The sequence below is a fragment of the Erinaceus europaeus genome, chromosome 13, assembly GCF_950295315.1.
Source record: "Erinaceus europaeus chromosome 13, mEriEur2.1, whole genome shotgun sequence".
Lineage (NCBI taxonomy): Eukaryota > Metazoa > Chordata > Mammalia > Eulipotyphla > Erinaceidae > Erinaceus > Erinaceus europaeus.
The window spans coordinates 1311656-1338734 of NC_080174.1; the positions used below are offsets into that span (position 1 = coordinate 1311656).

At 54.8% G+C, this 27079-nt stretch overlaps 1 protein-coding gene across 4 annotated transcripts in view; it reads left to right on the forward strand.

Moving 5' to 3' along the window:
* MAP3K4 (mitogen-activated protein kinase kinase kinase 4) overlaps positions 1-27079 on the forward strand; it is a 96053-nt gene that overhangs the window by 59332 nt on the left and 9642 nt on the right. For 3 of the 4 annotated variants that reach the window (XM_060205129.1, XM_060205126.1, XM_060205127.1), the window contains 15 exons: positions 3837-3983; positions 10870-11027; positions 11579-11695; positions 12787-12886; positions 13041-13124; positions 16155-16421; positions 17025-17174; positions 18493-18654; positions 19154-19287; positions 19779-19857; positions 20479-20545; positions 22109-22205; positions 23214-23345; positions 25877-25977; positions 26827-26907. In XM_060205129.1, the coding sequence (XP_060061112.1) occupies positions 3837-3983; positions 10870-11027; positions 11579-11695; positions 12787-12886; positions 13041-13124; positions 16155-16421; positions 17025-17174; positions 18493-18654; positions 19154-19287; positions 19779-19857; positions 20479-20545; positions 22109-22205; positions 23214-23345; positions 25877-25977; positions 26827-26907 (1876 nt within the window). The remainder of the gene's footprint in view (positions 1-3836; positions 3984-10869; positions 11028-11578; positions 11696-12786; positions 12887-13040; positions 13125-16154; positions 16422-17024; positions 17175-18492; positions 18655-19153; positions 19288-19778; positions 19858-20478; positions 20546-22108; positions 22206-23213; positions 23346-25876; positions 25978-26826; positions 26908-27079) is intronic. The other variant, XM_060205128.1, reaches the window with a different exon arrangement.

Below are 27079 nucleotides of genomic sequence, written 5' to 3' on the forward strand. Positions count from 1 at the left end.
GTTAAAGAAGAGACGTTGGGGCTTTTCCGCCTACTCCAGGCAATCGCACAGTGTGAGCAGTGTGGCGACTGCTGGGTATCCGCTGTCCCTGGAATTTCCAGAGTCTGCTAGTCCAGGAGAAAGGAGGACTGGAAGCAGCCACACCTAGCAGAGTGTGAGGGGAGACTGTTACTGTTATGCTGGTGACAGCACCAGGGTGACATGATCTAAAACACCCGGATTTTTGAAGTTGTCTGTATGTGTGTGTGTGTGTGGGGGGGTGGCTTGAATGTCGTTTCAGCACTCCAGGCCGCGTTTTCATTCAGACAGTGCTTGAGCTTCCTCAGGCTCCATGGCACCTCCCCTATGGTGCTGGGACCCAGACTTGATTTCTGTGCACACAGCAGAGCACACATCCTCCCCAGTGAGATGTCTGTCCAGGCCCACAATACTTCAGATCTTAACGGGAGAAGCCGATACAGTTCTTGTTGCCTGCATGGCCACCGAAGGGCTCAGGGCTGCCTGAGTGGCAGGCCAGGCAGTCAGGGCACGTGGGCCTGGTTTGGGCAGATGGGGCAGAGTGGGCAGAGGAGCTGGGAGCCCCGCCAGGCTCTCTCCTCGCTGCCTCCCTTCTCCCGCCTGTGCCAGGTCATCACTTAGTACCTGAGTCCCCCCACCCCTAGTTTGCCTTTGCCAGGGAGGCTGCTGGGAGAGCTGTGGCATCACTAGCGTACAAATAGAAATCCGGGGGGGGAGGGGGGAAGGTGGCACACCTGGTTGAGCACGCATGTTACAGTGCACTAGGACCCAGGTTCAAGCCCCAGCTTCTCCACCTTCAGGGAGAAAGCTTTGCAAGTGGTGAAGCGAGTCTGCAGGTGTCGCCGTCTCTCTCTCTCGCTCGCTACCATGCTTTCCTTCTTGATTTCTGGTTGGCTTTATCTAACAGATACGTAAAGGTAATATGTAAAAAGAAAGAAAAAAATTAGCCAAATGCATCTAAATATTTTTTTCTTTTTTAATTTATTTTTTATTTTATTATTATTTTTTTATATTTATTTATTTTCCCTTTTGTTGCCCTTGTTGGTTTATTGTTGTAGTTATTATTGTTGTTATTGATGTTGTTGTTGTTGGACAGGACAGAGAGAAATGGAGACAGGAGGGGAAGACGGGGAGAGAAAGACAGACACCTGCAGGCCTGCTTCACCACCTGTAAAGCGACTCCCCTGCAGGTGGGGAGCCAGGGGCTCGAACCGGGATCCTTAGGCCGGTCCTTGCACACCACGTGCACTTAAAATGCTGCACTACCGCCCGACTCCCTATTTAGTTACTTTTATTGCCACCAGGTTTATCCCTGGGACTCTGTGTTGGTACGACGAATCCACCACTCCCAGCAGCCATTTTCCTTTTTCCTTTTTTTTTTTTTGCCTTTCTATTTGGTATTAGATGGGATGGAGAGAAATTGAGAGGAGAGGGAGAGAGACAGAGATATCTGCACATCTGCTCCGCCGGTCGTAGAGCTTCCCCCCTGCAGGTGAGGATCAGGGCTTGAACCTGGGTTCTTGCACGTGGTAATGTGTGCACTCAACCAGGTGCACCACCGCCCGGCCCCCGAGGCTTCCGTAACAGACATTTGTAGGTATGATCTAAACAGATTGACTCTAGTCATTGCAGTCATTGTGGATAATTCTGTGTTTATTGTAGAAAAGTGGAAAGTATGGACGATGATACAAAGTGAAAAGTGTCCTCCTATCCTGTCAGCAGTAAACTTAGACATTTCCTGCACTTCCAGGTAAAAGAGAAACGATTATGAGTTTTAACCCGTAGGCATGTTTTAAAAGCCAGATCTCATAGCCTGCAGCGGAGTGTCAGTCCCTGGTGGTTTCTTTTACCAAGGCACTGCTCAGCTCTGGCTTATGGTACCGTGGGGGATTGAACCTGGGACTTCATAGTCTCAGGCATGAGAATCTCTTTGCATAGCCATTATGCTATGTACCCGCACTCCAGTCCCTGTTTTTTTCAACTATATTGTCATAGATCGATTGTATGTAAGTTTTAGCCCATATCTTCCATTACTGTTTGACTATAAAACGCCACACGAAGTGAGTGGACCCTGTGTCTAACATCCCAGGGATTTCTCGCCTGTTTACTTTTCCACTGGGATGCCGAGAGTTCTTGGGTCCTAGCCAGCATGTGTTAGTGCTGAAGTGAGCTGCAGTGCTGCACCTGCCCTCCCGGCTGGGACTGCGTGTCGCCAACACAGTGGAGTCGCAGGCCGTCTGCGCTAGTGCTGAAGTGAGCTGCAGTGCTGCACCTGCCCTCCCGGCTGGGACTGCGTGTCGCCAACACAGTGGAGTTGCAGCCATCTGCGCTAGTGCTGAAGTGAGCTGCAGTGCTGCAGCTGGCCCTTCCGGCTGGGACTGCGTGTCGCCAACACAGTGGAGTTGCAGCCATCTGCGCTAATGCTGAAGTGAGCTGCAGTGCTGCAGCTGGCCCTTCCGGCTGGGACTGCGTGCCGCCAACACAGTGGAGTCGCAGGCCGTCTGCGCTAGTGCTGAAGTGAGCTGCAGTGCTGCACCTGCCCTCCTGGCTGGGACTGCGTGTCACCAACACAGTGGAGTTGCAGCTGTCTGCGCTAGTGCTGAAGTGAGCTGCAGTGCTGCACCTGGCCCTCCTGGCTGGGACTGCGTGTCACCAACACTGGAGTCGCAGCCATCTGCCTCATCAGCCTTTCCCCTTTTTTTGGGTCATGTTGCCTCCCCGTGTGTGCTTGTGGCTCTTCTTTCCGCTCCATCTAACTCCATCAAATTCCTCAGAGTGTCTCACATGGCTGGAGGTTCTTGTTGTTGTAAACTGGAACTCACACACACACACTGCGCTGAGGCTCTGTGGAGACAGCTTGGCACTGATCTTCCGGCTTAAAGTGACCAGCTTCTCCTATTTGTTTCACAGTGTTAGCTCGCAGGGAAAATAGTCACGTTTCTACAAAAATTGTCTTTTATTTTCTATTTGATAGAGAGAAATTGCGGGGGGGGGGAGATAGAGAGGGAATGAGAGGGGCACATCTGGTTGAGTGCACATGTTATAGGGCATAAGCACCCGGATTTGAGTCCCCGGCCCCCACCTGCAGGGGGAAAGCTTTGCAAGTAGTGAGTCAGGTCTGCAGGTGTCTCTCTCTCTCTCCCTCTCTAGCTCCCCTCCTCCTCTCAATTTCTGGCAGTCTTTATCCAGTAAATGAATGAAGATAATAGGGGGTCAGGCAGTAGCGCAGCGGGCTAAGCACACGTGACGCAAAGCGTAAGGACTGGTGGAAGGATCCCCACCTGCAGGGGAGTCGCTTCACAGGCAGTGAAGCAGGTCTGCAGGTGTCTGTCTTTCTCTCTCCCCCTCTGTCTTCCCCTCCTCTCTCCATTTCTCTCTGTCCTATCCAACAACGACGACATCAACAATAATAATAACTACTACAACAATAAAAAAAGGGCAACAAAAAGGAAATAAATAAATATCAAAAAAATCTTTAAAAAGTAAATAAATGAAGATAATTTAAAAAGTGTAAGAGAGACACAGACACCTGAACCCCTGTTCCACTGCTACCCTACTCCTGAACTTTTCCCCTGCAGGGTAATGAGTGCACTCAACCTGGTGCGAGGCTGGCCGGCCCCGCAAAGCTCATTTTCTATAGAAGATTCCAGTCCTCGAGTCTGTGGCGCTTTTGTGTTTTGATCCAGCCTGTCTTCTCACTGAACTAGGGAGACGTGCGCATGAAGCAGGCACAGAGCGTGTCTGGGCGTCTCTCAGGGCGCCCCCCAGCAGTGCAGGCACTCAGGTGGGGTCTCACACCACGGGCTCCTGTCTTGCAGCTGGTGAGGGAGTGCAAGGAGGTGCTGAAGGGTGGGCTGCTGATGAAGCAGTACTACCAGGTGATGCTACGCAACGTCCCACGGGAGCCGGGCCACAGCGCCTGCAACATCGACGCCTTCCAGGAGGACCTGCACAAGATGCTCATGGTGGGTGCTCAGCCCTCTGCTCTGCTCTCTCTGCTCTGCTCTGCTCTGCTCTCTATGCTGTGTTCAGCTCTCTGCTCTGCTCTCTCTGCTCTGCTCTCTCTGCTCTGCTCTCTCTGCTCTGCTCTGCTCTGCTCTCTCTGCTCTGCTCTGCTCTCTCTGCTCTGCTCTGCTCTGCTCTGCTCTCTCTGCTCTGCTCTCTCTGCTCTGCTCTGCTCTGCTCTCTCTGCTCTGCTCTCTCTGCTCTGCTCTGCTCTCTCTGCTGTGCTCAGCTCTCTGCTCTGCTCTCTCTGCTCTCTCTGCTGTGCTCAGCTCTCTGCTCTGCTCTCTCTGCTCTGCTCTCTCTGCTCTGCTCTCTCTGCTCTGCTCTGCTCTGCTCTCTCTGCTCTGCTCTGCTCTGCTCTGCTCTCTCTGCTCTGCTCTGCTCTGCTCTCTCTGCTCTGCTCTGCTCTGCTCTGCTCTGCTCTCTCTGCTCTGCTCTCTCTGCTCTGCTCGCTCTGCTCTGCTCTGCTCTGCTCTGCTCTCTCTGCTCTGCTCTGCTCTCTCTGCTCTGCTCTCTCTGCTCTGCTCTGCTCTCTCTGCTGTGCTCAGCTCTCTGCTCTGCACTCTCTGCTCTGCTCTCTCTGCTCTCTCTGCTCTGCTCTCTTCTCTGCTCTCTCTTCTCTGCTCTCTCTGCTCTGTTCTCTCCTGCTCTGCTCTGCTCTCTCTGCTCTGCTCTGCTCTGCTCTCTCTGCTCTGCTCTGCTCTCTCTGCTCTGCTCTCTCTGCTCTGCTTTGCTCTTCTCTGCTCTGCTCTGCTCTGCTCTCTCTGCTCTGCTCTCTCTGCTCTGCTCTCTGCTCTGCTCTGCTCTGCTCTGCTCTCTCTGCTCTGCTCTCTCTGCTCTGCTCTGCTCTCTGCTCTGCTCTCTCTGCTCTGCTCTCTCTGCTCTCTCTGCTCTGCTCTGCTCTGCTCTGCTCTGCTCTCTGCTGTGCTCAGCTCTCTGCTCTGCTCTCTCTGCTCTCTCTGCTCTGCTCTGCTCTCTCTGCTCTGCTCTCTCTGCTCTGTCTCCTGCTCTGCTCTGCTCTGCTCTCTCTGCTCTGCTCTCTCTGCTCTGCTCTGCTCTGCTCTCTTCTCTGCTCTCTCTTCTCTGCTCTCTCTGCTCTGTTCTCTCCTGCTCTGCTCTGCTCTGCTCTGCTCTCTCTGCTCTGCTCTGCTCTGCTCTCTCTGCTCTGCTCTCTCTGCTCTGCTCTGCTCTCTCTGCTCTGCTCTCTCTGCTCTGCTTTGCTCTTCTCTGCTCTGCTCTGCTCTGCTCTCTCTGCTCTGCTCTCTCTGCTCTGCTCTCTGCTCTGCTCTGCTCTGCTCTCTCTGCTCTGCTCTCTCTGCTCTGCTCTGCTCTCTGCTCTGCTCTCTGCTCTCTCTGCTCTGCTCTGCTCTCTCTGCTGTGCTCAGCCCTCTGCTCTGCTCTCTCTGCTCTGCTCTCTCTGCTCTGCTCTGCTGTCTCTGCTCTGCTCTCTCTGCTCTGCTCTCTCTGCTCTCTCTCCTGCTCTGCTCTGCTCTCTCTGCTCTGCTCTGCTCTGCTCTCTCTGCTCTCTTCTCTGCTCTCTCTGCTCTCCTCTGCTCTGCTCTGTTCTCTCTGCTCTGCTCTCTCTGCTCTGTTCTGCTCTGCTCTCTCTGCTCTTTTCTCTCTGCTCTCTCTGCTCTGCTCTCTCTGCTCTGCTCTCTCTGCTCTGCTCTGCTCTCTCTGCTCTGCTCTGCTCTGCTCTCTGCTCTGCTCTGCTCTGCTCTCTCTGCTCTGCTCTGCTCTGCTCTCTCTGCTCTGCTCTGCTCTCTCTGCTCTGCTCTCTCTGCTCTGCTCTGCTCTCTCTGCTCTGCTCTGCTCTCTCTGCTCTGCTCTCTCTGCTCTGCTTTGCTCTTCTCTGCTCTGCTCTGCTCTGCTCTCTCTGCTCTGCTCTCTCTGCTCTGCTCTGCTCTCTCTGCTCTGCTCTGCTCTCTCTGCTCTGCTCTGCTCTTCTCTGCTCTGCTCTGCTCTGCTCGCTCTGCTCTGCTCTGCTCTGCTCTGCTCTCTCTGCTCTGCTCTGCTCTCTCTGCTCTGCTCTGCTCTCTCTGCTCTGCTCTGCTCTCTCTGCTCTGCTCTCTCTGCTCTGCTTTGCTCTTCTCTGCTCTGCTCTGCTCTGCTCTCTCTGCTCTGCTCTCTCTGCTCTGCTCTCTGCTCTCTCTGCTCTGCTCTGCTCTCTCTGACTCTCTGCTCTGCTCTGCTCTGCTCTCTGCTCTGCTCTCTCTGCTCTGCTCTCTCTGCTCTGCTCTGCTGTCTCTGCTCTCTGCTCTGCTCTGCTCTGCTCTCTCTGCTCTGCTCTCTGCTCTGCTCTGCTCTGCTCTCTCTGTTCTGCTCTGCTCTGCTCTCTCTGCTCTGCTCTGCTCTGCTCTGCTCTCTCTGCTCTGCTCTGCTCTTCTCTGCTCTGCTCTGCTCTGCTCTCTCTGCTCTGCTCTCTCTGCTCTGCTCTCTGCTCTCTCTGCTCTGCTCTGCTCTCTCTGACTCTCTGCTCTGCTCTGCTCTCTGCTCTGCTCTGCTCTGCTCTCTCTGCTCTGCTCTCTCTGCTCTGCTCTGCTCTGCTCTCTCTGCTCTGCTCTGCTCTGCTCTGCTCTCTTCTCTGCTCTCTCTTCTCTGCTCTCTCTGCTCTGCTCTCTCTGCTCTCTCTGCTCTGCTCTGCTCTGCTCTCTCTTCTCTGCTCTCTCTGCTCTGCTCTCTCTGCTCTGCTCTGCTCTCTCTGCTCTGCTCTCTCTGCTCTCTCTGCTCTGCTCTGTGCGGGGTGGGGCATCCCTATCTGACTGGGGGTGATTGTCCATGTCTGCCTCTGCAGGGGCCCTCACCCTGCTTGCCGGCCTCCACCCACATCTTAGAGGTTCTGAGCATCTTTCTTTCATGGACTCAGAGAATGAGCCCAGAGCCTTGAGTATATGTTGTCCTGCTTTTGGCCTCCCAGCCCCTATTTTTATTCTTTGCTATTTCTCTTTAATCACCACCTGGGTTATGACTGGGACTCAGTGATAAGTCCACTACTCCTGATATCCATTTTCTTTCCTTTTGTTTTTTTCTTTTGTTGATAGAGACAGAAAGAAATTGGAGGGAGGTGGGAGCTAGGAAAAAAGAAAGCAAGGCACCTGCAGCCCTGGTTCACGGCTCAGGCAGGGGCTGCGGGCTGGAACCCAGGTCCTTGTGCCTGTCGTTCTACCTGCCTGCTGTGCCACCTCTTTGTTCCTTTTCAGTGTGTTTTGGGGGGGGGCACTTACGCACCACTCCATCTGTGAGACTGTATAAATGTGTTTGAGAGTGCGTGTGAGTGTGTGCGTGCGTGTTTACATGAGTGTGTGTGTCTCTGTGTGTGTTTACATGAGTGTGTGTGTCTGTGTGCGTGTGTTTACATGAGTGTGTGTGAGTGTGTCTGTGTGTGTGTTTACATGAGTGTGTGTGCGTGTGTCTGTGTGTGTGTGTTTACGTGAGTGTGTGTGTGTGTCTCTGTGAGTGTGTCTCTGTGTGAGTGTTTGTGAGTGTGTCTGTGTGCATGTGTGAGTGTGTCTGTGTGTGAGTGTGAGTGTGTCTGTGTGCATGTGTGAGTGTGCATGTGTGAGTGTGTGTGTCTGTGTGTGAGTGTATCTGTGTGTGTGTCTGTGTGTGCATGTGTGAGTGTGTGTGTTTGTGAGTGTGTGTGTGCATGTGTATGAGTGTGTGTGTGAGTGTGTGAGTGCGTGTGTGTGAGTGTGTCTGTGTGTGTGAGTGTGTCTGTGTGTGTGAGTGTGTCTGTGTGCATGTGTGTGTGAGTGTGTCTCTGTGTGTGTATGTGTGAGTTTGTCTCTGTGTGTGTTTGTGAGTGTGTGGGTGTGTGTGTGCATGTGTGTGTGTCTGTGTGCGTGAGTGTGTCTGTGTGTGTGTGTCTCTGTGTGTGAGTGCATGTGTGAGTGTGTGTGTGCGTGAGTGTGTGTGTGAGTGTGTGTGTGTGAGTGTCTCTGTGTGTGTGTGAGTGTGTCTGTTTGTGTGCATGTGTGAGTGAGTATGTGTCTGTGTGAGTGTGTGTGTGTTTATATGAGTGTGTGTGCGTGTGTGAGTGTGTCTGTGTGTGTTTACATGAGTGTGTGTGAGTGTGTCTGTGTGTGTTTACATGAGTGTGTGTGAGTGTGTCTGTGTGTGTTTACATGTGTGTGTGTGTGAGTGTGTCTGTGAGTCTCTGCATGAGTATATGTGTATGTGTCTGTTTGCATGGGTATGTGTGTTTGTGTGTGTTTACATGAGTGTGTGTGTCTGTTTGCGTGTGTGTGTGCCTGTTTGCATGAGTCTATGTCTGTTTTGCATTAGTGTGGGTGTCTGTTTGCATGGGTGTTCGTGTGTGTGTCTGTTTCATGGGTGAGTGTGTGTGTTTGCATGATTGAATGTGTGCTTGCATGAGTGTGAGTGTGTTTGCATGGGTTTCAATGTCTGTGTTTGCATGGGTGTAAATGTCTGTATTTGCATGTGTGAGTGTGTCTGTGTTTGCATGGGTGTGAGTATCTGTGTTTGCATGAGTATATGTGTCTATGCATGGGTGAGTGTGTCTGTGTCTGCATGGGTGTGTCTGTGTTTGCATGGGTGTGAGTGTCTGTGTTTGCATGAGTGTATGTGTCTGTGTTTGCATGGTTGTGTGTGTCTGTGTTTGCATGAGTGTGAGTGTCTTTGTTTGCATGGGTGAGTGTGTGTTTGCATGAGTGTATCTGTTTGCATGGGTGTGAGTGTCTGTGTTTGCATGGGTGTGAATGTCTGTTTGCATGGCTGTGTGTTTGCATGGGTGTGAGTGTGTTTGCATGGGTGTGAGTGTCTGTTTGCATGGCTGTGTGTTTGCATGGGTGTGAGTGTCTGTGTTTGCATGGTTGTGTGTGTCTGTGTTTCCATGGGTATGAGTGTCTGTGTTTCCACGGGTGTGTCTGTGTTTCCACGGCTGTGAGTGTCTGTGTTTGCACGGCTGTGAGTGTCTGTGTTTACATGGCTGTGAGTGTGTTTGCATGGTTGTGTGTGTCTGTGTTTGCATGGGTGTATGTGTGTCTGTGTTTGCATGAGTGTATGCGTCTGTGTTTGCATGGGTTTGAGTGTGTTTGCATAGGTGTGAGTGGGTTTGCATGGGTGAGTGTGTTTTCATGGGTGTGAGTGTCTGTGTTTACATGGGTGAGTGTGTCTGTGTTTGCATGGGTGTGAGTGTCTGTGTTTATATGCATGAGTGTGTCTGTATGGGTGAGTGTGTCTGTGTTTGCATGCATGAGTGTGAGTGTGTCTGTTTGTATAGGTGAGTGTGTCAGTGTTTGCATGCATGAGTGTGAGTGTGTGTTTGTATGGGTGAGTGTGTCTGTTTGCATTTGTGTGTGTGTTTGTATGGGTGTGAGTGTTTGCATGGGTGAGTGTCTGTATGGGTGAGTATCTGTTTGCATTTGTGTGTGTGTCTGTGTTTGCATGGGTGTGAGTGTCTGTGTTTGCATGCATGAGTGTGAGTGTGTATGTATGGGTGAGTGTGTCTGTGCTTGCATGCATGAGTGTGAGTGTCTTGTTTGCATGGGTGTGTGTGCACAGTGCACTAACCTGTGGCCTTGCATATGCATGGTTTCTGCTCCCAAGCCTTGCTTATTTACTTTATTATTGACAGAGCTTTTCCACTGCAGCCTCCTTTTCCCCAGGTAAAGACAGTAAGGGAAAGATGCCACCAGTACCACAGCTTCCTCTGAAACAGGGTAGCTGTTTGCCCCACATAGAGACAACCACGGCACCAACACTTCCTCTGAAATGGGGTGGGGGTGCCCAGGGCCCACCAGGTGCGGGCCCACAGGCCGAGAGCCGCTTGGCTGTCCTCTGGCTTTGACTCAGGGAGGAGACGCCACAGGGCATCTCTGCTGGTCCAGAGTGTGTCAGTGAGACCTGGGTCCAGCCTGGGCCGTGCCCAGGGCAGAGCAAACGGCCTGCCTGCTGAAGGCTCTGGTCCTCAGGAAGCAGGTCTCAGAGGCCAGTCAACTGCTAGCCAAGGAGGGAACGGCTTCTGGTAGGCAGTCCCACAGCGTTTGCCTTGAAATATGCTAGAAAGCCACCAGAGGGAGGCAGGATACTCCACGTTTGGCACAGGAGGGAGCTAGCCACAGCAGCCCAATCCCACAAGTGTTTAAATGGGATTTGCCTCCAATTTCAGACCAAAAAACTAAAGTGAAACAACTCAGGGTGGGGAGCTGAGAAAACTGAGTTCAGGAACAGTGCAGCTGCCGTGCCGAGGCGCTGGGACCAAGGCTGAACACCAGGGCCCGGCGTGCCCACTGGGGCAGAGCTCTGGCCAGTGTCTGTCTCCCAGCAGGTAATCTTTAAAAGAATTGGGTGAAGAGTCCAGCCTTTCGGAGGAAATGTTCACCATCTGTTAACGGTGGTTCCTGCTGGTGCTTTTTTGTTGTACATTTTTTTTTTTAATATTTATTTTCCTTTTGTTGCCTTGTTTTATTGTTGTAGTTATTGTTGTTGTTATTGATGTCGTCGTTGTCAGATAGGACAGAGAGAGATGCAGAGAGGGGGAGACAAAGACAGACACCTGCAGACCTGCTTCACCGCCTGTGAGGCGACTCCCCTGCAGGTGGGGAGCCGGGGCTCAAACCAGAATCCTTACTCTGGTCCTGCGCTACCGCCTGACTCCCTGTGCTTTTTTTAATGTTTTGCTTCACTGTGTTGTATACATTGCGTCCCTTCACCTGTTCCCACTGCTGAAGAGCTGAGCTCCGTGGTGGAAGGGGACTCCTTGGAGATGAGGACTCTCTCCTGGGGGCTGCCTGGCCCGTTGGGGCCACTGTTTTTCCCTGTTCGTCTGGGGGAAGAGGTCAGCTGCTGTATTCTGTTCCCAACCAGACCCTTTTTGTCTTGAAGGTCTACTTTGATTACATGAGAAGCTGGATCCAAATGCTACAGCAGTTACCTCAGGCCTCCCATAGCTTAAAAAATCTGCTAGAAGAAGAATGGAATTTCACCAAAGAGATAACCCACTACATCCGAGGAGGAGAAGCCCAGGCCGGGAAGCTCTTCTGGTAGGAGAGCCAGCTCCGCAGTCTCCCTGCACTCCCTCCCTCTCCCCTGTCCCTCCCTCTCCCTCTGCCCAGCCGTCCCGGGGCCTCCCTGCCCTGCCCCTGGGGGCCTGTACCCACTGGGCTTCACAGTTCATCCTGCGTCTAGACTGGACTCAGCAGGAAGCGTTCCCAGTGTCCGTTTGGGTGTGCTGATAAGGGGAACTCGTGTGTTTAAGGAACTTTCTTTCGTGTGCTGTCCATCAGCTTTTGAGAAACATCTGGTTATAAGTATGTATTTGAGACCACTTACTGCCATTTTGAATGTTTGCATAACGATCACATAACTGCTATAAACGACGTTTACGAATTGAAGGTACACGTTGAAAGCCGTGGGAACAGGGCAAAGGAGATCAGTGCTGTCTCCAGATTCCGGCGTCTGCAGCTTCACTCGCACTGCACAGGGAAGCTGTTCTCGTTGCAGCCAGGCTCAAAGCTTAAGGCCGCTGCTCCTCTCAGCTTCTCGTCCGGAGCTACAGAGCGGGCCATCGCTCACCTATGCCCTGTCTCCTCAGTGACATTGCAGGCATGCTGCTGAAGTCCACAGGCGGTTTTCTGGAGTCTGGCTTGCAGGAGAGCTGTGCCGAGTTCTGGAGCAGTGCGGATGACAGCAGCGCTTCTGACGAGATCAGGTGTAGACGCACTTTCTCTGCTCTCAGCGGGCCGCTCCCTGCCATCTGCTTTGCAGGGAGTCGGGGCCGAGCTTGTGCGCCCGGATAGCTTGGATTCCGAGCTCTGGGTCACAAAGGCATTCACATCTGTCCTCGCTTTCCATACAGTTTCACATCTCATTCTGCGTGACGTTTTCTTTAAAGGTGAATTAGAACTTGAAATGTGTGATTAATATAGCAGAATCAAGGTGGTGTCTGTAGAGAAAGGAGAAAGTCATTCATGTGGACTGGGCATGAGGGAGAGGGGTGGGACCTCAGCGGGTCTGGGCCCCGTGCTCTCGTGTCGTCCTGCACGTCTTCAGGGCGGCTGCTGCTACCCTCCTGTACACTTCTTTCTGCCTCCAGGCTTGTCACTGGGGCACCTCCTTGATGAATCCACCCCACCTGGAAGTCATGCTTTTCCCTCCCCCACTTCTCCCTCCTTCCTTCTTTCGTCTTTTTAAATATTTATTTTTTCCCTTTTGTTGCCTTGTTCAATTGTTGTAGTTGTTATTGACGTCGTCATTGTTGGATAGGACAGAGAGACATGGAGAGAGGAGGGGAAGACAGAGGGGGAGAGAAAGACAGACACCTGCAGACCTGCTTCACCGCCTGGGAAGCGACTCCCCTGCAGGTGGGGAGCCGGGGGCTCGAACCGGGATCCTAATGCCGGTCCTTGTGCATCGCGCCACCTGCGCTTAACCCACTGCGCTACCACCCGACTCCCCTCCTTTTTTTCTATCTTAAACATCCCCCCTTCAGGTGGGGAGCTGGGGCTCAAACCAGGATCTTTGCACATTCCTTGCACTTCATACTGTGTGCACTCAACAGGGTGCTCCGCCACCTGGCCTCCCATAATGAACCCTTTAGAAGCGTGGGCCTGCTGCCACCTGGAGGCCATAGATGTGTCCTGCTCGTGGCAGAGCAGACAGGCTTCCAGAGAGTGAGTGTCTGGCAAAGCCTCAGTCTCCCCTGCTCCCTCTGTGAAGGCTCCGCCTTGCGACCTGGACCTGGGACTCAGCCCCTCTTTCCTGCCGGTTTCCTGATGACCTTGTGTCTCCTCATTCCTGCAGGCGGTCTGTGATCGAGATCAGCAGAGCACTGAAGGAGCTCTTCCACGAGGCGAGAGAAAGGGCCTCCAAAGCGCTGGGCTTTGCCAAGATGCTGAGGAAGGTGAGGCGACAGACCCGTGACTGTTGTGTTGGTTCAGGCGCGCCCCGGGCAGGACTGAAGCTGCAGCCCCACTGTGTGAGCCGGTATTAAATGAACGTCCAGGGAAACTTAGCGGGACCCGGTCTAAAGCTGCTTCTCTGCACTCTGACCCTAGGACCTGGAGATAGCAGCAGAGTTCATCCTCTCGGCTCCGGTCAGAGACCTGCTGGATGCTCTCAGATCGAAGCAGTACGTGAAGGTACCTGTGAGGCGGGGTCACTGGCAGTGTGTCTTCCCTCCAGTACTTTAAAAGGAGGCCTTTTCTTGAGGGCCCATGTGCTAGGTAGTTTAGACTCGTATTCCAGGGGAAGTGCGGACACTCACCTCTCTGAAACGATGGCTCCGCTCTGCTTTTCACTGCACCTCTCCTGGGATAGTCTTGAGTCCTTTATGTGTGTCTTTGACGCCAGTGTCCTGGCCATCTTATGAGTCACCACTTTGGCTCCAATGGAAGTTGGATTTGTACTTCCGCAAGCTGCATGTGATGCTCTTAGTGGGGAGTCTATCCCAAGCCCACGGTCTTACGATGCCTGCATTGGGTGTGGTTTGCACAGCACAGTGGCACAGTGGCAGACATGCCTGTGGACCATCCCTTAAGAAGGCTCTCTGTCACCACCTCGCAGAGCGTCCACTGAGCGTGCGGCGGCCTCTCCTGCCTTGTAGCCAAGCCCAGTGCCAGCGCCTGAGCGCCACAGGTCGCACTGGCCGAGGCCGTTCAGAGGGGCGGGCACTGCTGCCCTGGAGGGCTCACCTTGGCTGCTGATCAAAGAGCAGTGAGAGGATGGCCTTAGAAGTGGAAGGTGAGGGAGTGCAGCGGGTTAAGCGCAGGTGGCACAAAGCAGAAGCATAAGGACCGGCGTAAGGATCCCAGTTCGAGCCCCCGGCTCCCCACCTGCAGGGGAGTCGCTTCCCAGGCGGTGAAGCAGGTCTGCAGGTGTCTGTCTTTCTCTCCCCCTTTGTCTTCCCCTCCTCTCTCCATTTCCCTCTGTCCTTTCTAGTGCATGGGTGGTTCAGTGGCAGAATTCTCTCTGTGTCCTATCCAACAATGACAACATCAATAACAACAATAATAACTACAATAATAGAACAAGGGCAACAAAAAGGGAATCAATCAATAAATAAACAAATATTTTTTTAAAAAAAAGAAGTGCATGGTGGAGGGTGGTCGGGCAGTGGCGCAGCGGGTTAAGCACAGGTGGTGCAAAGCGCAAGGACCGGCATAAGGATCCTGGTTCGAGCCCCCGGCTCCCCACCTGCAGGGGAGTCGCTTCCCAGGTGGTGAAGCAGGTCTGCAGGTGTCTGTCTTTCTCTCCCCCTCTCTGTCTTCCCTCCTCTCTCCATTTCTCTCTGTCCTATCCAACAACAACAGCATCAGTGGCAACAATAATGATAAGACAACAAGCAACAAAATGGGCAAAAATAGCCTCCAGGAGCAGTGGATTCGTAGTGCAGGCACCCAGCCCCAGCAATAGCCCTGGAGGCAAAAATAAATCAATAAATCAATAAAATAAATCAATAAATAAGAGAAAAAGAAGAAGTGGGGGGGGGGGCGCTTCCAGGTGGTGGTGCACCTGGTTGAGCGTCTTCAAGCCCCTGGTCCCCCACCTGCGGGGGGAAAGCTCTGCGAGTGGTTGCCAGGCTAGCGTCGCCGGAGAGAGACGAGACCAGGAACTGGTGGCGGAGCGGAAGCGCAGTGCGATGCCGGTATTGATCAGAGACAGCGCCTTTATATATCTCTTTAACCGGAAGTCGCAAGTGGGAAAGGAACTGGCTAGGAGAGGAGGTGGAGAAAAGAGCGGGAAGGTAGCAAGCTTCCGTAGCAGCTGTTGGGAAGGTTCTACCCAGTGGGGTTAACCAGCACCCTGCAGGCAGGGCGGGTCTCAGCAAAACAGTGATGATGTAAACAGACCCCAGCGTCAGCGATGGAGCAGAGCAGGGGCTGCCCGACAGGTAGTGAAGCAGGGCTGCAGGCGTCTTTCTGTCTCTCTCCCTCTCTGTTACCCCTTCCTTCTTGATTTCTGGCTGTCACTATCGAATAAGTAAAGATTTAAAAAAAAATTTTAAGTAGTGGAGGAGGGTCCTAGACCCAGTGGCCCTGAGCCCCCCTCCCTCTTCCTGACTGGCTGAACTGACTCTTTCTTCCTCTCCTGCTGCACTGCTTGCCTCCCTCATCTCCTTCCCCAACTCTGCTTGTCTGTTTGCTTTGCCCAAGTCACGTTTCTGGGCCGAGGAGGTGACACAGTGCTAGACTTTATGCCTTGAATGCAGGTGAGGCCCTGGTCACTGGCGCACAGTCAGACCATGCAAGTGAGGCCTGGTCACTGGCACACAGTCAGACCATGCAGGTGAGGCCCTAGTCACTGGCGCACAGTCAGACATGCAGGTGAGGCCCTGGTCACTGGCACACAGTCAGACCATGCAGGTGAGGCCCTGGTCACTGGCGCACAGTCAGACATGCAGGTGAGGCCCTGGTCACTGGCGCACAGTCAGACATGCAGGTGACGCCCTGGTCACTGGCGCACAGTCAGACATGCAGGTGAGGCCCTGGTCACTGGCGCACAGTCAGACATGCAGGTGAGGCCCTGGTCACTGGCGCACAGTCAGACATGCAGGTGAGGCCCTGGTCACTGGCGCACAGTCAGACATGCAGGTGAGGCCCTGGTCACTGGCGCACAGTCAGACATGCAGGTGAGGCCCTGGTCACTGGCGCACAGTCAGACCATGCATGTGAGGCCCTGGTCACTGGCGCACAGTCAGACATGCAGGTGAGGCCCTGGTCACTGGCGCACAGTCAGACCATGCATGTGAGGCCCTGGTCACTGGTGCACAGTCAGACATGCAGGTGAGGCCCTGGTCACTGGCGCACAGTCAGACATGCAGGTGAGGCCCTGGTCACTGGCGCACAATCAGCCATGTGCCACAGCAGAGAAAGAGGGGCCATGGAGAAAGCTTACCAACTGGCCGTGCACTCTAGTTTGTGTGATCTGAACCACCGGATCTGAGCCCTGGGACTACCAGGAGGTGTCGTGGCAACAGGCAGGACTCTGTTGTGGTATCTCTCCCAGTTGTCACTTTCTGTCCATGTGAATCAAAGGCAGAAACAGATACGGAGAACAAAAACAAACTGATTGGTGAGCAGTGCTTTGGCCTGGCTCTTAGTAAGCAGTGGCTTACAGACACATCTCCATCTGGAGGTGCCACGTCCCCATAGCAGCTGCCTGTGTCCCAGGTCCAGGTGCCCGGGCTGGAGGGCCTGCAGTTGTTCGTCCCCGACGTGCTGGCCAAGGAGAAGGGCCTCGTGCTGCGCTTACTCAACGCAGCCGCGGGGAAGGATTGCTCCAAGGACGCCGATGACGTGCTCCTGGATGCCTACCTGCTGCTGACCAAGCACAGCGACCATGGGCTCGAGCCCGGGGACGGCGGGGCCGCCTGGGAGGGCCTGGCCGTCAGGGTACTGCCTCAGGTGGAGACGCTGGACACACTGCGGACAATGCAGGTGAGGCCCTGGATCATGGGTGCCGAGTGTGTGGGGCTGGAAACCGGCGGTCTCCCTGGTGAGCTGTCACCAAGCCCATGAAGTTGGCTTCGGCCCAGCCTCCCTGTGTGGTGAGGTGGGCTCTGGCCGCAACCCCCTCCTCCCTTCCTCACACCTAAGCCCGTGTCCGCCTGTTCCCCCCCAGAAGGACTGTTCTGATGCACCTTTGGAACCCACTGGGGACCTGCTCAGAAGCCCGTAGTGACTGTCACCTGGAGAAAAGTCATGGCCAAAGCTTAACTTGTTTCATGCAAAGCTCTTTCCCCTCTCCCATGATTCCTGCCTCCCAGTCTGGACGCGCTACGCGTCTCTCCCTCTCGCGCACGCGCTCTGCCCTGTGCTGCCACTCCTGGGGCTCTAGGTGCTGCACAGAGGCCGTGCACACCAGCCTGGAGGACTGCCCTGTCTGGACGCAGCATGTCCTCTGCATGGCGTCTCTGGGAGGACAAACTCTTTCTGTCAGGTGGCCAGTGGCCTGGCTGCTCTGGGTCTGGGAGTGGTGAGGGAAGCCACAGGGGCAGCAGTACCCCACCGTGCTTAGTCCCTGTGCCCGGTTCTCACCAGGTGGACAATGTCCTGCTGATTGTCACACAGTCAGCTCACCTCACCATCCTGAGGAAGGCCTTCCAGCAGGCCATCGAGGGGCTCCTGACCCTCCGCCAGGAGCAGACGTCCAGCCAGCCGGTCACCGCCCAGGCTCTGCAGCAGCTGAAGGTAAGGCCTTCCCTCAGCTCTGCCTCACCCACTCCCTAACCTGTGGTGCGTGTGGGGACAGTCTCCTTGCCGAGATGTTACATTCGCAGGGACTGGAGTTCAAATGTGCTCCCCAGCCCAGACTCTGTTGTGTCTGAGCCAAGAGCATCCTGAGTCTGAAGAGATGAGTTGATTCTCTTATTTAGTGAGTCACTGCCCTGTAGCCTCTCCCAGCCAAGCACCAAGCCCTTCTGTCCAGGAGAGCCAAGGCCTCGCCCTCTGTGACGGCCGGTCCCATCACTGTCCGCCACTCAGGCTGGCCCCCTCCACACTTGCGCCAGGCCATGGCTCCTGTCCTCTAGTCACGGTCAAGCCTGGCTGTGGGACATGCGTCCCCTGCCACCCAGCTGCCTTCTCTCCTCCGCACGCATCTTGCTAAATGGTCAGCCCACTCCAGTGCTGGATGGCAACTCTCTCTTTGCTTTTAGTTTGAGTTAATGAGCTCTGCAAGCTGAGAATTCTCTAAGACACTGGTTGTTGTTGAACTTAAAAAGATGGGGGCCAGGCAGTAGCGCACCTGGTTGAGCACACACGTTAACAGTGCACAAGGACCCAGGTTCCAGCCTCTAGTCCCTACCTGCAGGGGGAAAGCTTCACAAGTGGTAAAGCAGGTCTGTAGGTGTTTCTCTCTCTCTACCTATCTCCCCTTTCCCTTTCAGTTTCTCTCTATCACATAAAATAAAATATTTTTAAAAACCTGTTGCCTTAAGGACCTGACCCACTGCTCTATAAAGAGGAAAAGGAATGATGGGCAGGGTAGTGGTGCCGGGTTGAGCACACACAGTACTAAGCACGAGGACCCACACAAGGCTCGAGCCCCAGCTGCCCACCTGCAGGGGGACACATAGTACTAAGCTCGAGGACCCACACAAGGCTCGAGCCCCAGCTGCTCTGCTGTAGGGGGACACATAGTACTAAGCTCGAGGACCCACACAAGGCTCGAGCCCCAGCTGCTCTGCTGTAGCAGGACACATAGTACTAAGCTCGAGGACCCACACAAGGCTCGAGCCCCAGCTGCTCTGCTGTAGGGGGACACATAGTACTAGGGGCCATTCAGCACATTGCCGCTGGCTCACTAGAATGGGAGACTCGCACACCCTCTGGGGGTGCAGACACAAAGAAGCAGAAGTCTTGTGGTTCCATCAGTTTGGGGCCCTTTTTTCCTGAATAGCCCTCCCCCAGAGTAATAATAATGTCTGTGGCCATGCCTGATGTGTTCCTCTGAAATAGCTCCATGTGTTCCTTTCATTTGCATTGATTGTGGCTTGGGACTCTTCAGAATGATGCCTTAGAGCTTTGCAACAGAATAAGTGACGCCATTGACCGCGTGGACCACATGTTCACTTCAGAATTCGATGCTGAAGTCGAAGAGTCGGAATCTGTCACCTTGCAGCAGTACTACCGAGAAGCAATGATCCAGGGCTACAATTTTGGGTTCGAGGTGGGTGCAAGCTAACAGGGAAAGTGCCCGTCAGGAGCAGCTGCGCTGTGACCTACTTGCAACAAGTGCTCTGCGTCCCGAGTGGCATTAGTCAAGACTGTCGACTGTCACCACATCTGACTCAGAAACCTCTTGGGTTGCAGTCACCACTCATGTATGTGCTGGTGTATCAGAAAGTGGAGAGAGAGGCAGACACTGCTCTCCGTTTCGCTCTGCAAATGGTGGTGCCGGAGACGGGGCCTGCGGCCTCTCAGGCCTCTCTCGCAAATCCTGAGTGGCCTCCCAACCCTCTTTTTACTTTTAAACTGCCAGACAGACTTAAGCGTAACACTTGAGACACTGCACTTGAAAATAGCATGCTCAGAATCTCTTGGTTTCAGTCGGGTCTGCTCTGGTGTGTTTAGACAGGGACACTTGAAGCCGGAACAGCATTCTAGTGTGTAAGTGTTTGTACAGCTGCCCTCATCTCAGTTTTGATAAGCACGAATCTTTCTTACAGTACCATAAGGAGGCTGTTCGTTTAATGTCTGGAGACTTTAGACAGAAGATAGGAGACAAATATATCAGCTTTGCCCGGAAGTGGATGAATTACGTCCTGACCAAGTGTGAGAGCGGGAGAGGTACCAGGCCCAGGTAACGGCCAGAGGGGTTCTTCTTTCTCGAGCCACACAGGGCTGGAGGCCTTCACGCTGCATGTGGCACAGGGGCACCTGGAACTCCCTGGTGATGGGGGGTGGAAGTTGTTTTTACGGAGGGTGCTTAGCAGGCCCCATAGCTCTTGAGAGCTGAAAGAGCCAAGTGCTCCCAGCAGAGTCCCCTCTGAGTCCCCGTATGCCCGTGACAGGTATTGCTGGCAGCTAGTTCTTTTGCCTCTCCTGAAACATAAGGCTGACGGCCACGATAAACAGAAAACAAGCTTCTAATCCGTTCCTCTTTGTAGAGCCGTTTGCCACCATTCTTGAGCCATGCTCTCAACATGCTCACTCCCTGGCACTTGCGTGACAAACGTGTGTTTCAGCCACATGCCCGCTTCCCAGTGAGGCTGCTCTTCAGTGTCCTGTAGATTCTGAGTGTCGCTGCTTTGCTTGGCTGCTTTGTGATCACTGGATTTTTTCTTGTGATAGGTGGGCAACTCAAGGTTTTGACTTTCTTCAAGCCATTGAACCTGCCTTTATTTCGGCTTTACCAGAAGATGACTTCTTGGTATGGAGTACTGGACTGTTTCTATGAAAAGATAAATGAGCCTGATTGTGAGCCTGCAGCTGCAGATTCCAGCCTGTTGTGCAGCTGTCATGATCATGATGGCGCTGAGATGCCAACATACCCCACTACTCTCTCCCCTCTTCCCATCATGACTCCAGTCCCCAGAGTCTGTGTGCTCTGGAATGTCTTTGGTTGTTTACAAGGCTGGCACATGCAGAGTAATCGCCAGCTCTCTGTTTTGGAAAGTGCTGACTTAGTTAAAAATAAGGACTGGTTGTTAGGCCTTATTTGAGAAAGTATTGCCAAATGTTCAATATCTTCACTGCTGTCTCAGCAGTGCTGTTCGTCTAACTCCAGGTCTCGAGGAGACTGAGAGAGGCCTCTTGCCTCACACCAGGCCGTGAGGTGGAGCTGACTGCCAGACACTGGCTGTGAACACGCAGGGAGTGTCACGCTCCACTGTTCCCGGCCCTGTGTGTTGCATGGTTGTGTCTGTTTCCTTTCAAGCTAACTTAAAAGGCTCACTACATAAAGAATGTTCCTCTTGAATATGCTGGGAACTTGACGTGCACTGCTTACAAGACCGTGCTCATTGCCTCCTCTCGCTTCTTCTGGCTCCAGAGTCTGCAAGCCCTGATGAATGAATGTATCGGGCATGTGATCGGAAAGCCACACAGTCCTGTTACAGGTTTGTATCTGGGTGAGACCGTAGCCACAGAGCTTCTAGACCTACCTGCTGGGTGAGCACAAACGGGACAAAGCCCCTGCAGTGCCCTCTGCCCAGAACCCTCTGCACAAACAGGACAGTGCCCCTGCAGTGCCCTCTGCCCAGAACCTTGCACACAAATGGGACAGTGCCCCTGCAGTGCCCTCTGCCCAGAACCCTCTGCACAAACAGGACAGTGCCCCTGCAGTGAGAGCCCTCTTCTCAGGACCCTCTGCACAAACGGGACAGTGCCCCTGCAGTGCCCTATGCCCAGAACCCTCTGCACAAATGGGACAGTGACCTCTGCCCAGGACCCTCTGCACAAACGGGACAGTGCCCCTGCAGTGAGTGCCCTCTGCCCAGAACCCTCTGCACAAACGGGACGGTGACCTCAGCCCAGAACCTTGCACACAAACGAGACAGTGCCCCTGCAGTGCCCTCTGCCCAGAACCCTCTGCACAAATGGGACAGTGCCCCTGCAGTGAGTGCCCTCTGCCCAGAACCTTGCACACAAACAGGACAGTGCCCCTGCAGTGCCCTCTGCCCAGAACCCTCTGCACAAACGGGACAGTGCCCCTGCAGTGAATGCCCTCTGCCCAGAACCCTCTGCACAAACAGGACAGTGCCCCTGCAGTGCCCTCTGCCCAGAACCCTCTGCACAAATGGGACAGTGCCCCTGCAGTGCACTCAGCCCAGAACCTTGCACACAAACGGGACAGTGCCCCTGCAGTGAGTGCCCTCTGCCCAGGACCCTCTGCACAAACGGGACAGTGCCCCTGCAGTGAGTGCCCTCTGCCCAGGACCCTCTGCACAAACGGGACAGTGCCCCTGCAGTGAGTGCCCTCTGCCCAGGACCCTCTGCACAAACGGGACAGTGCCCCTGCAGTGAACGCCCTCTGCCCAGGACCCTCTGCACAAATGGGACAGTGCCCCTGCAGTGCCCTCTGCCCAGAACCCTCTGCACAAACGGTACAGTGCTCCTGCAGTGCCCTCTGCCCAGAACCTTGCACACAAACGGGACAGTGCCCCTGCAGTGAGCGCCCTCTGCCCAGGACCCTCTGCACAAACGGGACAGTGCCCCTGCAGTGCCCTCTGCCCAGAACCCTCTGCACAAATGGTACAGTGCCCCTGCAGTGCCCTCTGCCCAGAACCTTGCACACAAACGGGACAGTGCCCCTGCAGTGAACGCCCTCTGTCCAGGACCCTCTGCACAAACGGGACAGTGCCCCTGCAGTGAGTGCCCTTTGCCCAGAATCCTCTGCACAGTGAAGGCGGCACAGCCACAGGGCCACATTGCACCTACCCTAAAAAAGGTGAAATTCCTTATTCTGCTTTCATGCACTCAGTAGTTCAGAAAGCCTTTTTGGCAGAGCAGTGCAGTGTGACCTAGATTGGCTGCTTAAAGGTGACGTGCTCCACCCTGCCAGTGCCCTGCCCTGGGTGTCAGCCTCCTGTGGGAATCAGTGCCCTTTCTGTTTAGCTACCAGCCCTCACGGTCCTTGGCTCCCTCCGTAACTGCTCGCGCCTTGCCATTCTCTCCGTCAGCCATTCACCGGAACAGCCCCCGGCCCGTGAAGGTACCACGATGCCACAGCGACCCTCCGAACCCCCATCTGATCATCCCGACGCCAGAAGGATTCAGGTACTTGGTGCCTGAGGAGGCTTGTGCCCTGGGGCCTCCTCGGCCTGCATGCCAGCCCTCACAGAGCCGCTGCTCTGCGGCTCAGACTGTGGACGCTCCCGTCTGCCTGGCTGGGGGCCCAGGCTGGAGGACGTGATGGGCCCACCTAGAGCAGGAGCCTCCTCCCTCACAGCTGAGCTCTGCTCTCACTTGCAGCCTCAAGCTACTGACTGCTTCCTAGCTTTGCAATAACCCTGCTCTGTCTTTGAAAAGTGAGCTAAGGAAAACAGACCTGAGCGTGCACAGCACAGCAAACACACCACTGGACAACAGTACTATCAGAACTGCATCTCGCCAGTGTTGTGTGTGGTCATAGCTGTGATGCAGCTTATAGGCCGCAGTGAGCTCAACAACCTACTGGGTGTGTCTGCTCTCCTTGAACATGGAAATGTTTCTGCCCCTGAGTTCGTATCTTCTGTCCTGTAAATGTCACCGTGTCAAAGAAGATTCTTTCTCATTTGACAGTATTTGCTAGGAGGTTTCCAGTGCTTTTTGGTTTTTCAATAATTAGTCTAAATTTAGTCTTCTCCTTTTCACTCCAAGATGGGCTGGGGGTCTCAGTTTGCGTCTCTTATTTGGGGTATTCTTTTTTATGTTTTTAAAAATTTTTTAATATATATTTTATTTTTATTTTTCCTTTTGTTGCCCTTGTTGTTTTTATTATTGTTGTTGTTGTTGGATAGGACCGAGAGAAATGGAGAGAGGAGGGGAAGAGAGAGGGAGAGAGAAAGACAGACACCTGCAGACCTGCTTCACCGCCTGTGAAGCGAGACTCCTCTGCAGGTGGGGAGCTGGGGGCTCGAACCGGGATCTTTACACCGGTCCTTGTGCTTCACACCAGTGCGCTTAACCCACTGCGCTACCGCCCGGCCCCCTCCCTCAGGGGCATTTTTCATTTTATGCCTGTAAACTGCATGCAAGCCCAGCCCTGTCTCTCCTGTTTTGCTGAAGCTTCTCTTCTCATCTCAGCACTCGGAGTGTGCCTTCAGACTCACGGAGCCACTGCAGCCCCTCTGCTGCCTCGGCTACTGCTGCCTGCCGCCCCAGCCCCGCGGGCAGTGACCCTGCGTCCAGGCCCACCGGCAGTGCCCATGACACCAGGTAGCCACACACCCCTGCAGGCAGAGGCCCTGCACCAGGCCCACCAGTTGTGCCCATGGTGCCAGCAGTGCCACCAGCTATGGACTGTTTCACCAGCTGTGCCCATGATGCAGGCAAGCTTACCAGCAGTGCCCATGATGCAGGCAGGCCCACCAGCTGTGCCCATGATGCAGGCAGACCCACCAGCTGTGCCATAATGCAGGCAGGCCCACCAGCTGTGCCCATGATGCAGGCAGACCCACCAGCTGTGCCCATGATGCAGGCAGGCCCACCAGCTGTGCCCATGATGAAGGCAGGCCCACCAGCTGTGCCCATGATGCAGGAAAGCTTACCAGCAGTGCCCATGATGCAGGCAAGCTTACCAGCAGTGCCCATGATGCAGGCAGGCCCACCAGCTGTGCCCATGATGCAGGCAGGCTCAACAGCTGTGCCCATGATGCAGGCAGGCCCACCAGCTGTGCCCATGATGCAGGCAGGCTCAACAGCTGTGCCCATGATGCAGGCAGGCCCACCAGCTGTGCCCATGATGCAGGCAGGCCCACCAGCTGTGCCCATGATGCAGGCAGGCCCACCAGCTGTGCCCATGATGCAGGCAGGCCCACCAGCTGTGCCCATGATGCAGGCATGTTCAACAGCTGTGCCCATGATGCAGGCAGGCCCACCAGCTGTGCCCATGATGCAGGCAGGTTCAACAGCTGTGCCCATGATGCAGGCAGGCTCAACAGCTGTGCCCATGATGCAGGCAGGCCCACCAGCTGTGCCCATGATGCAGGCAGGCCCACCAGCTGTGCCCATGATGCAGGCAGGCCCAGCCCAGCCCTGGAAGCAGAGACCCTGCCCTAGGCCCACCAGCAGGCCAGAGCTGACTCTGACTCCATAAAATCAGACCTGCGCCCTCATTGAAGGCTGTGGGTTGAGCAGATTTCACTCAAAGCCATGGCTACCTGGGCCTCGGGTTAGCCAGTCTGGTGCTCTGCCAGCCAAGCTCGCGCCCTGTGAGGTGCAGCTCTGCCCCGAGGTGCTGCCCCTGGGACTGGGTGGAGAGCGGCACAGCCCTGAGAAGTCTGTGTAGCTCTGGTGTCAGGCTCATGGTGCCACTGTGTAGCTCTGTGCCTGGATTCAAGACAGCCTGTAACATGGACATGCCCCCAGCTGGGTGGCCCACCTGCAGTGGGGGCAGAGGAGAGAGGGCCCTACCCCTCTGCGGCTGGCAGGTAGTGTCTCCTGCTCTCAGTAGCTGTGGCTGTGAGACCATCGGCTCAGTGAATCTGCTGGCCCTCAGCCCCCCACTGAGTGTGCTGCTCTGGTCAGGCTCTGGCCTCCGGGTTTCTCTCTCTCTCTCTCTCTTTCTTTCTTTCTTTCTTTTACACCTGAAGACCTGTTTCACTGCCTGTGAAGCGACTCCCCTGCAGGTGGGAAGCCGGGGACTCAAACCGGGATCCTTATGCCGGTTCTTGTGCTTTGCGCCACCTGCACTTAACCTGCTGCACTACCGCCCGCCCCCCGCCTCCAGGTTTCTTAGCTTCTTTTATGAGAGTCTGTGCAGTGTCCTGCTTCTGCTGACTGCAGCTGTTCGCAGGAGTCACAGCTCACGTTTCAGGGCTTTGCAGGCTGGCCGTTCCAGCACAGAAGCTGCCTGTGCCCTATCCCGCCCCTGGAAGCCCACTGAGTGTCCACCAGGGCATCTCTTCATTTAAGTGCGTCTTCTTGCCTTTTCCCTGGCACACGTCTGTGAGGACGAGGAGCCGGCCAGTCCCCCTCTGGGAAGCAAGCAAAGGAGAGGTGCGCACCACGGGGCTTCCCTGCGGACGCCCAGCCTGACACAGGTCAGAGGCAGAGAGGCAGTTCCTCAGCTCGGCAGCTTTCCCAGGAAATGGGACCTGGCTGCTACGTGCTGGGACCAGCCTGGGGCTCAGGAGGGTCAGGAGGGTCCCTTCTCCTGTCCCTGTGGCTGAAGGGGCACGGTGCTGCCTGCTTCCTGGCTCACACACACTCACCCACGTGCACTCAGGTCACACTTTGAAGCTGCGGCTAGTGGCTGGCTGAGTTCTGGGCTCTCCTCTGAGGGTCCTGGCGGGCGAGCGTCTCAGCCTCTGTAACTTGTCCTTGTGTGCAAGCTCCCTGCTCGCCTCACCTCTGCTTGGCCTCGTGTCTGTTTCCCTTTTATCACTTCAGAATAGTAGTGACTTTAGAACTTTAAGCTGAATCTTAAGTACGCACATGCGATTTGATTGTGATCTGAAATGTTAGCCAGGTTTGGGGATAATTTTTATCTAGTCGGGGCTTGAACTGGTCTTCCCATGTTTCAGTGAGGCTTCGATATAGAGCATTTTCCCAGTGGTTCTTACACAAAGCAATGTACACAGCAAGGCTCTCCTGTGTCCAGCAATGCTGTCCCTGCAGGGTGCAGAGTCCCCACGCCATCTGTCCTCTGGCCACTAGCCACAGGTGTCCTGGGCAGAGCCCCCAGGAAGGGTCGAGTCCGCGTCTGCACGGAGCCCGTGCTCTGACAGCCTGGCTTTTACTCTCAGGGGCTCCAGTGTGCCTGAGAATGACCGGCTGGCCTCCATCGCCACAGAGCTGCAGTTCCGCTCCCTCAGCCGCCACTCCAGCCCCACGGAGGAGCGCGACGGTGAGTGTCCTGGGCTGGGCATCCGCTTCGTCCCCCCCAGTGTCCCCCCCACCTTGTCCCCACCCCATCCCTGGCTTCCGGTCTGTGGCCTCAAGGCCTCTGTGACGGAGTCCAGGAGAAGAGCTCATGGTGTGCTTGTCGCTCAGAGGGAGGCAGGGAGCCCCTCCCGCCTGCAAGTCTGGCGTGAGGCCTAAGCTCCATCTGCTCCAGCGGGCAGCGGGAGCTTGGCTCCGCCGCTCTGAGCGGGTGTTTTCTTCTTTTTTCTGAAGGGTTGGTTGTGGGGGGAGGTGTCTCAGCACCCAGCACCCAGCTCCCAGCTTGATGTCCCACTGTGAAGCCCCCTCCTTGCAAGCTGCCCCACTGTGCCTGCCAGGCAGTGTCTCCTTCCACCAGGCTGGAAGTGGTCACTGGAAAGGGTGGGCTGATGCCACCAGCCACCCAGCTCATCTTTTTTTTTTTAAAGATTTTTTTTCCTGTTTACTTACTTTGCCCTTGTTTTATTGTTGTAGTTATTGTTGTTATTATTGATGTCATCGTTGTTAGATAGGACAGAGAGAAATGGAGACAGGGGAAGACAGAGAGAGGGAGAGAAAGACAGACACCTGCAGACCTGCTTCACCACCTGTGAAGTGACTCCCCTGCAGGTGGGGAGCCGGGGGCTCGAACCAGGATCCTTCTGCTGGTCCTTGCACTTTGCGCCTCGTGCGCTTAACCCGCTGCGCCACCACCCGACTCCCCCAGCTCATCTTTTTAGTCCTACTGCCCATTACGTGTCTGCCTCATAAGTCTGGATTTTTAGTCCTACTACCCGTTAAGTGTCTGCCTCATTAAGTCTGGATTTATTTGCAGAGCCAGCATACCCCAAAACGGATTCCAGCGGGTCTGCCCGGAGAAGCTGGGAGCTTCGGACGCTCATCAGTCAGAACAGGGGTGAGTTGAGCGCAGGGAGGCGGGCTGCCCTGGGCATCGGGGAGCATCTGACGCTCGCCACCTCGGGCTGTGCGGTCGCCATCCACACCATGCTGTGCCTGCCACGTGGTGGGCGTCTGCCGTGGAGGAGGAGGACCAGCAGCTCACCTGCAGGAAGCAGGTCCCATCGTCT